Source organism: Aotus nancymaae, unplaced genomic scaffold (assembly GCF_030222135.1).
Source record: "Aotus nancymaae isolate 86718 unplaced genomic scaffold, 86718_ANA_hifiasm-v0.15.2.pri h1tg000049l, whole genome shotgun sequence".
Lineage (NCBI taxonomy): Eukaryota > Metazoa > Chordata > Mammalia > Primates > Aotidae > Aotus > Aotus nancymaae.
Genome location: NW_026988463.1, coordinates 27,226,660 through 27,237,086, shown reverse-complemented (window position 1 = coordinate 27,237,086; position 10,427 = coordinate 27,226,660). Strand labels below are relative to the sequence as shown.

At 50.0% G+C, this 10,427-nt stretch overlaps 1 protein-coding gene across 1 annotated transcript; it reads right to left on the bottom strand.

Annotated features, from left to right (window-relative positions):
- Positions 1-1,186: 1,186 nt before the first annotated feature.
- CUNH16orf54 (chromosome unknown C16orf54 homolog) lies at positions 1,187-4,534 on the bottom strand. The gene is made up of 2 exons (XM_012464476.3): positions 4,428-4,534; positions 1,187-3,529 (listed from the first exon to the last, which is right to left on the bottom strand). Exon 2 carries the CDS (start codon positions 3,527-3,529, stop codon positions 2,855-2,857), a length of 675 nt encoding a protein of 224 aa, XP_012319899.2. The 5' UTR covers positions 4,428-4,534; the 3' UTR covers positions 1,187-2,854.
- Between the last annotated feature and the right edge of the window lie 5,893 nt (positions 4,535-10,427).

Sequence of the window (10,427 nt, the reverse complement as noted above, 5' to 3'; positions counted from 1 at the left end):
GCATCTGTTTATCTATCCATGCACTTATCCACATATCCAATCCCTTCACCTATCCATTCTCCCATCCATCCATCCATTTATCCATCTATCCATCCATCCATCCATTTATTCATCCATGCATTCATCCATCCATCCATTTATTCATAATCCATCCATTTATCATAATCCATCCATCCATTTATTCATCCATCCATCCATTCATCCATCATCCATCTGTCCATTTATTCATAATTCATCCATTTATTCATAATCCATCCATCCATTTACCCATCCACCATCCATTTATTCATCCATCCATCCATTTATTCATCCATCCATCCATCCATCCATCCATCCATTTATCATCCATCCATTTATTCATCCATCTGACCATCTTTCATTTTACAGCGTCCTCAAATGTCACAACTAGAAAAGTCCTAACAGAACATCTTGTTCAATTTTTGGCTCTCTTTTTGTACATGAAAAAAGTACATGAGGCCCCATAATACAACACCCCCTTTGCTGAAGTCTCTAAGTGAGTAAGGTGACAGAGCCAGATCATGAACCGGGGCCTTGTCTCTGTGTTCCTTCCACACTGCAGTGCCTCTCCTAAGCCCATGGCATGGAAGCATCTAAGCTCTGAACACCTGTCTCTATCTTCTGTTTCTCTGAGGTCTGTTCACTCCTCGTGGGCAGAGTCCCCACAACCCAGGCTGTCAGCTGATGGTGATGATGATAAGGGTGTTGTTACCCAGCTCATGAGTGACATAGATGGGACAGGGCCCTGGTCTCTGGTGTCAGTTTTGTGTCCATATCTTAGCTCACCCCTGCCTCTATCCTCCATCCCGTCACTAGAGAGACTGTGAGCTCCTTGAGGGCAGGCCCCAGGTCTGATTCCTCCCCTCCCAGTGCCCAGCTCAGAGACGGTGCTTAGGCTGCTGGCCAGTGAGTACACCTGGGGGAAGAGGCTGGACTAGGCTCTCGGTCCCTCTCCCTGGTGCTTCTAGCTGCTCCTTCAACTTCCAACATCCCAACAATTAGAGAGGAGGTCAAGGGATTGGATGGGAGGCTCAAGTGTTCCTCAGCCCTCTGTGCAGGAAGGAGTGCATGTTTCCTGGATGTGGGTGAACTTCCTGGCCAGCATTAAACAACATAGCACCCTGCCCGCTGTGCGGGGCTGCCTGCCTGCCTCGGCACTTCCGGAAGAAGGTCTCAGCGTGGTGCTAGAGTATCTAACACTTTCTGACTTGCGGATCATCACTCCCTTTTCTTGTTAACCAAGAACAGAGTTTTAGGCCAATGCTTCCCGCAGGAACAGAATTTAGATCTCAAGAATTTTGTTTACATTGCATTTATTTTCATGTTTTACCTTCTACTGATGGCAAACGAGACTGGTTTTCCATTTACAGAAGTGATACAAAAAAAGATTCCTATTACAATAATTTTATTAAGTGAATAATGAGCCATTTTAAAGAAAAACATAAATCAAATAATAGTACAGGTTGTAAACCAATATGGCAAAATTACTAATATTCAAGGCTGAAGTTTGGCCAAGCATGGTGGCTCATGCCTGTAATCCCAACACTTTGGGAGGTGGGGATGAATGGCTCTCTTGAGCCCAGGAGTTCAAGACCAACCTGGGAAACATAGCAAGTTCCCATCTCTAAAAAAAAAAAAAGACAGCCAGGTATGGTGGCACACACCTATAATTATAGTTATTGGGGAGACCGAGCTGAGAAGATCGCTTACACCCAGGAGTTCGAGGCTGCAGTGAGCTGAGATTGTGTCACTACATTACAGCCTGGGTGACAGAGTGAGACTCTGTCTCAAAAAAAAAAAAAAAAAGAGAAAAGAGAAAAGAAAAAGGATGATGTTTGGGAAATCAGACTCCCAAGAAAATGAAAATTCCATCTGCTGCTCACCTGGCCATTTCTCCTAAAGGTGAGATCAAGGTACTCAGGACCCCATTTCTATGGGGTGGACATTATAAGTAAGCCTAGCTGTGGCAAATCTGTTTCTCTGGATACTCCAGCAAGCTGGGAGGGACGATGACCAGAGGGCACAGTTTGGGAGCTGCCCTGCTCTGGGACAACGTTCCTCTCCACATTGGATGAAACTCAGTTCTCCCTGGCCGGGGTCTTGCTCGTCATGGAGTGGTGAGAGTCCAAAGCTGAGGTGTGTGCAGATGGAGGAGGATGGGCAGAGGAGCCTGTGGGTTTTCTGACTCCAGGTCCCCACTCCAGCAAGACAGCGCTGCTCCAGCTTGGCTCAGCAAGTTCCCCCTTGCAGTTTGGGGGTCAGAGTCACAGTTCATTTGTAATAAAATGCTCCTCTGCCTGGTCTGGTCCTCTCTTTGTGTATTTTCCTGGAGGACCTCACAGGGGGTGAGTGGCCAAGGAGAACAGGATCTGTGGCTCTGGGAAGCTGGATTCCTGCCATCTCCTGCCAGCACAACTGACAGCTGTCATCGCCACGCCAAGGCTGTTCAGCACCACGGGACCCTTCCGCTCTGGTATTGGGGCTTCGGTAAACACTGAGGGAGGCGGAGGTGGCTGGTCGATGCAATTTCCTGCCTGGCTGGTACCTTCACTGCTTCATCCGGATGCGATCTTGAAGGCTTCTGGCCTGGAGTTGGCCCCACCCCCAGGTCTCTGAGCCACAGCCCAGGCAGCTGAGCAGAGGCACTGCTGGGCTTCCCCTGGTCCCACAGCCTGGCTAACACCTGGACCCGGGGACAGGGAATCCAGATGGAAGGGGCCTGGGAGGCACATCTTCCCTGCAGTAGCCTCAGGCTCAACCCTAATGCTAGATCCTGGGGTCCCTGGTCCCACTGAGGCAGTGCCTTCCTTGAGGGTCTCTGGGGGACCCTGGGGATTCAGAACCCCACACTGGTCCGGCCTTCACGCTTCCAAAAAGCTGAGATCTGCTCCAAGGTGACCCGTGGCTGGAGGCCCCACTCAGGATCTAGGCTCCCTGGCCGCTGTCTCCTGGCCTGGGGGCTCCCAAACTGGGCACTGGCCTCTGGCCTCTGCTCGGGTTCAGCCCAGCTCACCAGGCCTATGGCAGGGGGCCTCCCCTCCCAGGGCTGGGGCCCCCAGAAGGTGCTCCGGGCTGGGACCTCTGGTGGGGTCTGGGGGCCCAAGGAGCTGGGAGTAGAGTGCGGGGCTGAGGGAGCAGGTGGGGCGGTCACTCGGGACTCCAAGGCGCCCATCTGAGTGGGAGACTCAGGGGCCCGGTCCGTCAGCAGGGGGACTGCAGAGCCGTACCAGTCCTCAGAGCGCTCTCGGGGGGTGCCCATGGGCTCAATCCACAGCTCTCCTCCTGGGCGCCACACCAGGGTGGGTGCACGGTGGCTGGGGTCGGGGTGGAGAGTGCGGCGGAACAGGCGTTCAGCCAACACAGCGGTGGTGAGGATGAAGAGCGCGGCCAGGGCGGCCAGGGCCAGCATGATAGGGATGCAGGGCCCACAGGACGGCGAGGGCCACGGGGCTGCCTCCCACGCGGGGGTCCCTTCCACGTGCCCAGAGGGTGGCTCTGGAGTCAACAGCATCTGGGAGACACAGGGGTGAGAAGAGGAAGCAAATGAGGCAGCAGGTGTCCAGGACAGCCCGGGAGAGGGGCCGGGCAGGGGGCTCATGCCTGGAATCCCAGCACTTTGAGGGGCCGAGGCGGGAGGATTGCTTAAGCCCAGGAGTTCAAGACCAGCCTGGACAACACAGTGAAACCCCATCTCTACAAATAATTTAAAAGCTAGCTGCGTGTGGTGGCTCACATCTGTAGTCCCAGCTACACAGGAAGCCAAGGTGAGAGGATCACTTGAGCCCAGGGGTTTGAGGCTGCAGTGAGCCCAGATTGCGCCACTGTCGTCCAGCCTGGGTGACAGAGCAAGACCCTTTCTCAAAAAAGAAAAAGAAGGTTCTGGAGAGACAGAGGAGCAAGGGGGACCAGAAAGGGTAAGCGTGAGCCAGGTGGGGCCGGAGGACAGGTAGCCTACCTCGGTGCACAGCCAGTCCCTCCAGCCTTTCCACAAGCCCCATTTCCCGCCCGGACCCCAGGGTGCCATAGACAAGAAAGGCCTCCAGGGCCTCTTTCCTCCCCACTTGGCCCCCTCAAGTCTTGCTCAGACCTAGAGAGGAAGTGGTGGGTAAAGAAATGAGAACCTCCCCTCCCACCGGCTCCTCTGGGTGTGTGCTCCCCCCATCCCACACCCCCACCACCTCCCACCAGCAGCTCCGCTGGCCCCTTGGGGCTCCTTCGCCCCTCACCACTCTCCTCGGAATTGATCTTGCTCTCATAGGCTCCGTGGTCCTCCGGAGGCGCCTTTGCACCCTCCCGGGCTCTCAGCTTTGCCCAGGCTCGGCCCTGTCTCTCTCTTGCTTGTCTCTGCACACCTCCCTCTGTCCCCCACGTCCTCCATCTACAGAGGCCTCCTGCACCCCTCAGCTTACCTTGGATCAGTCCCCAGGCTCCTCTCCCTCCTGGAACCACTCTTCCTGGTGCCAGACTGGAAGGTGCGGGTTGGGAGGGTGCAGGGCGGTCGCCTTTCAGACGTAGAGGCCTGGCCTCTGATGAGGGCGGAAGGGAGGGCACTGCTTGTTGCTGGGCAACTGTGCCCCAACTCGCCTGCCCCCGGGGAGTGTTTGTTTCCAAAGCAACCCAAGGGGATGTGGTCACTGCGTTTCCTGGGGTAGGGTGGGGCTGGAATGGGCAGTGGCTCTGTTGAACTTAGTGTCACCCCATAGCCAGGCCCGGGCCCCAGAACATTCACACAGAAGCTGAGAAAGAGGACACAGGAGCCAGGCGTGGTGGCTCGTCTCTGTAATCCCAGCATTTTGGGAGAGCAAGGTGGGCGGATCACCTGAGGTCAGGAGTTCGAGACTAGTCTGGCCAACGTGGCGAAATTCCATCTCTACTAAAAAATACAAAAATTAGCTGGGTGTGGTGGCGGGCGCCCGTAATCCCAGCTACTCGGGAAGCTGAGGCAGGAGAATCACTTGAACCCAGGACATGGAGGTTGCAGTGAGCCGAGATCTGGCCACCACACTCTAGCCTGGGCGACAGAGCAAGACTCCATTTCAAAAAAATAAAAATAAAAAATAAAAGGACACAGAGACTCTGGCCTGTACATTCTCAGAGAACCATGGTGCCTTCCCTGCTGCTCCTCCTGGGAGGCTGCCCCGCCCCGTCCTGCCTTGTCCTATCCACGGTGCCTCCCAGATCTGCTCCTGCCATCCAGCCCCCTCAGACACCCCCTGCTTGGCCAGCCTGCTTCACATTTTTTTTTTTAATTTAATTTTTGTTGGGTAGAGATGGGGTCTTGCTATGTTGCCCAGGCTGGTCTCAAGCTCCTGGCCTCAAGAGATCCTTCTGCCTCAGCCTCCCAAAGTGCTGGGATTATAGGTGTGAGTCACCACGCTGGCCGTTGCCTCAGACTTTTAATTAACATAAGTCTCTCTCTTCAGACCATTTAGCCTCCATTTTGGTTGGAAATATCAGTGAGGTGAGCTTGGGGAACAAAAACGTCAGGCCTCTGGCAGGAGTCCCGGGTATAAAAACCCTGACCATCCTACCTGCTCCCCATGTCTGTCCCTCTCTCCTGGGGCTGAGGGTGGGAGGAACCTGGAGCAGTGTGACGAGATGTCATCAGGCTCTGGAGTCCGGGAGACGTTCTGAGATTTTCTAGTTTGACTCACTCATCCACGGATGACAAAAGTAAGGCCTTAAGAAAGGAGGTGACGTGCCCAAAGTCGCATGACCAATGTATGTGTGGGTGAGCATGTGGCAGCTAGGTGGCGGAAGAATAGACAGAAATCCCTGGGCTTGGCCGGGCGCGGTGGCTCATACCAGTAATCCCAGCACTTTGGGAGGCCAAGGCAGGTGGAGCACCTGAGGTCAGGAGTTTGAGACCAGCCTGGCCAACACGGTGAAACCCTGTCTATACTAAAAATACAAAAATTAGCTGGGTGTAATAGCAGGGTCCTGTAGTCCCAGCTACTAGGGAGGCTGAGGCAGGAGAATCACTTGAGCCTGGGAGGCGGAGGTTGTGGTGAGCTGAGATTGTGCCATTGCACTCCAGTATGGGCAACAGAGTGAGACTCTGTAAAAAAAAAAAAAAAAAAAAAAAAAAGAAGAGAAAGAGAGAAATCCCTGGGCTGGCACATTCCCAGCACACTACACAGCTCTTAATAGCTATCCATATTTTCTTTTGCAAAGTGACAGTCACTTAACAACAAAAAAAGACCAGTTATACTTAGTTATCCTATAAAATTTAAGAAGACAGGCACAGGCAAAAACATATTTATGTTCAGCAATTTGTTTCAATTATTTCTTCTTAATTGGAAATAATCCACATACCTAATGAATATCTAATAGTTAATTTAATAAAACATACTTGAAGATTAAAAATTACATGAAAAGTTTATTTATGAGAAATTATTGCCGAGTGTGGTGGCTCAGTCTGGGCAACAGAGCAAGACTCCGTCTTAAAAAAAAAAATTATTTACATAGTCTTGTATCTCCCGACAGATACATGTTAATTTCAAAGGAAAGTAGTAGCCAGGCATGGTGGCTCACGCCTGTAATCCTAGCAGTTTGGGAGGCCGAGGCAGGCGGGTCACCTGAGGTCAGGAGTTCAAGACCAGCCTGACCAACACAAAGAAACCCTGTCTCTACTAAAAACACAAAAATTAGCCAGGTGTGGTGGCGCATCCCTGTAATCCCAGCTACTCCAGAGGCAGAGGCAAGAGAATCGCTTGGAAACCTGGGAGGCAGAGGTTGTGGTGAGCTGAGATCGAGCCATTGTACTCCAGCCTGGGCAATAAGAGTGAAACTCTGTCTCGAACAAAAAAAGAGGGGGAGGCAGGGCAGGATGTGGTGGCTCATGCCTGTAATCCCAGCACTTTGGGAGCCTGAGGCAGGCAGATCACGAAATCAGGAGTTAGAGACCAGCCTGGCCAATATGGTGAAACCCCGTCTCTACTAAAAGTACAAAAATTAGCCGACTGTGGTTCCATTTGCCTGTCGTTCTAGCTACTCAAGAGGCTGAGGCAGGAGGATCACTTGAGCCCAGACATTCAAGGTTACAGTGAGCTATATCATGCTACCTGGCCAACGAACAAGACCCTGTCTCTGACAACAAAAAATTACACAAACACAGATCATTTTGTTTGAAACTGGATTTATAGTCTTAGAACCCTTGTGTCAGACCCTACTACCTTAAAACATATACTAGAGATAAATATAAAACTGTCTGACCAGTAAACCTAAGCAAAAATGTATGCTGCCAATTCTGAAGACATTTCTACTTTTATTTTACCAATATTTCTTTTTTTTTTTTGAGACAGAGTTTTGCTCTGTTGTCCCGTCTGGAGTGCAGTGCCACAATCTTAGCTCACGGCAACCTCTGCATCCCAGGTTCAAACAATTCTCCTGCTTCACCCTCCCAAGTACCTGAGATTACAGGCACTTGCCTCCACACTCGGCTAATTTCTTTGTATTTTTAGCAGAGACAGGGTTTTGTCATGTTGGCCAGGCTGATCTCAAACTCCTGACCTCAGGTGATCCACCCGCCTCAGCCTTCCAAAGTGATGGGGTTACAGGTGTGAGCCACAGTGCCCAGCCTATTTTACCAATACTTTTAAAACCAGCTTATTTATTAAAGATTAAAGATTTACTGAAGTCAGAGGAAGTAAAAGACATTTGGATTAATTACTTTCTCTCTTTCTCTCTACACACACACACACACACACACACACAGAGTAATTTATATTTATATATTTTTTCTTTTTTAACAGACAGAGGGCATCTTACCCAGTCACCCAGGCTAGAGTGCTGTGGCACAATCATAGCTCACTGTGCCCTCAAACTCCTGGGCTCAAGTGATCATCTCACCTCAGCCTCTTTAGTCACTGGGACTACAGGCACAGGCCACTTTGGGAGGCCAATGTGGGAGGATTGCTTAAACCCATAAGCTCAAGACAATTCTGGGTAACAAAGTGAGACCTCACCTGGACAAAAAATTAAAAAATTGCTGGGCGCGGTGGCTCACGCCTGTAATCCCAGAACTTTGGGAGGCAGAGGCAGGTGGATCTCCTGAGGTCAGGAGTTCTAGACCAGCCTGGCCAACACAGTGAAACCCCATCTCTACTAAAAATACAAAAATTAGCTGGGCATGTTGGCGGGCACCTGTAATCTCAGCTACTCAGGAGGCTGAGGCAAGAGAATTGCTTGAATCCAGGAGGTGGAGGTTGCAGTGAGCTGAGGTCACCCCATTGCACTCCAGCCTGGGTAACAAGAGCTAAACTCCAGCTCAAAAAAAAAAAAAAAGAAAGAAAAAGAAAAAAGAAAAATTACCTGGGCATAGTGGCACATGCCTGTAGTCCCAACTCAGGACTCAACTGGGGAGGTTGAGGCAAGAGAATTGCTTGAACTCAGGAAGTTGAGGCTGCAATGAGCTGTGTTCTTGCCAATGCACTCCAGCCTGGGCATGAGAGTGAGATCATTTTAAAAAAAATTGTTTTTCTCAGTTTCAAATGAGTCTAGGGTTACATTTTCCATTGTTTACGTTTTAGCCAGGATTGGCCAAATTATATAAGATAAACAAAATCTCTGAGTACCCTGGAACTAGTAATGCATCTACCTTTTGTTTACTGGTCTGGTTTGATTAGCAAATGTGGGCAAGAAAGAATTTTAGCAGGTGTTTTGTTTTATTTTGTTTTTGTTTTTGCTTTTTGGCCTCTGTGTGGCAGAAAAAGTCAACATTTTTGTGCTGGACAGAGATATCTTACATCATTGCCCTGGCTCAAGGTTTCCACCTGTTTGATCTGAGAGAGCCTAACTTTTATAAATGTTTATCTAGTTATTTTTTTTCTTCCTTTCTCTATCTTTTTTTTTTTTTTTTTTTTTTTTGAGATGGAGTCTCACTCTGTCGCCCAGGCTGGAGTGCAGTGGCATGATCTCGGCTTACCACAACCTCCGCCTCCTGGGTTCAAGCAATTCTCCTGCCTCAGCCTCCTGAGTAGCTGGGACTACAGGCGCGTGCCACTACACCTGGCTAATTTTTTTTTTGAGACGGAGTTTTGCTCTTGTTGCCCAGACTGGAGTGCAATGGCACGATCTCGGCTCACTGCAACCTCCACCTCCCGGGTTCAAGCGATTCTCCTGCCTCAGCCTCCCAAGTACCTGGGATTACAGGCATGTGCCACCATGTCCCGCTAATTTTTTGTCTTTAGTAGAGATGGGGTTTCTCCTTGTTAGTGAGGCTGGCCTCAAACTCCTGACCTCAGATAATCCATCTGCCTCAGCCTCCCAAAGTTCTGGGATTACAGGCGTGAGCCACTGCGCCTGGCCTTAATTTTTTATTTTTAGTAGAGACCGAGTTCCACCATGTTGGCCAGGCTGGCCTCGAACTCCTGACCTCAGGTGATCCACCCACCTCTACCTCCCAAAATGATGGGATTATAGGTGTGAACCACCGTGCCCAGCTTCTGTTCTCTCTTTCTCTTTCTTTTTTTTGAGATACAGTCTCGCTCTGTCACCCAGGCTGGGATGCAATGGTGCAATCTCGGCTTACTGTGACCTCTACCTCCTGGGTTCAAGGGATCCTCCCACCTCTGCCTCCTAAGTAGCTGGGATTACAGGCATGCACCACCACATTGGCTAACTTTTGTATTTTTAGTAGAGACGGGGTTTCTACTAAAACCCCTGTTGGCCAGGCTGGTCTTCAACTTCTGACCTCAAGTGATCTGCCCACCTCGGCCTCCCAAAGTGCTGGCGTTACAGGCGTGAGCTGCTATGCCCAGCCTTTTTCTTTAGATTATTAATTTTTCAATTAAGTGTCTCATCACTGTAAGCAATTGTTAGGCAAACCTAGATTTGTGTTTTTAAAAAAGGGCTAGCTGGTCTGAATATCGTGCACCTGTTAGTACTAGCTACTCAGGAGGCTGAGGAAACAGGATTGCTTGAGCCCAGGAATTTGAGGTCACAGTGAGCTACAACCATGCCACTGCACTCCAGCCTGTGCAACACAGCAAGATACCATCTTAAAAAAAAAAAAAAAATTTCTCTAGGTTGTTAGTTACCATGGAGTTGTAATTTGAAAGCCCTTCAAGACTTTTATTTAATCTTGGCTTGAATGCCATAAGCAGTTAGTTTTATCTCAAGACTAGGGGGAAAGTTAGCAGATTCAAAGCAGGCAGACAAAAAAAAAAAAAAAAGAGGAGAGAGAGATAGAGAACTTAGAAGGCTCTCCATGTTAACTCTATAGTTGCAGGTTTTATGAATAATGACCATTTGAGCTCCGAATTTTCCTTGATGTAGTTTTGCTCATCAGTTTTAAAATGTGCACAAGAATGAGCCATAGGGGCCGGGCGCGGTGGCTCACGCCTGTAATCCCAGCACTTTGGGAGGCCGAGGCGGGTGGATCACGAGGTCAAGAGATCGAGACCATC

Bases quoted from the DNA above. Each gene is read 5' to 3' on its own strand.
- CUNH16orf54 (XM_012464476.3), bottom strand. From the start codon at position 3,529: ATGCTGTTGACTCCAGAGCCACCCTCTGGGCACGTGGAAGGGACCCCC.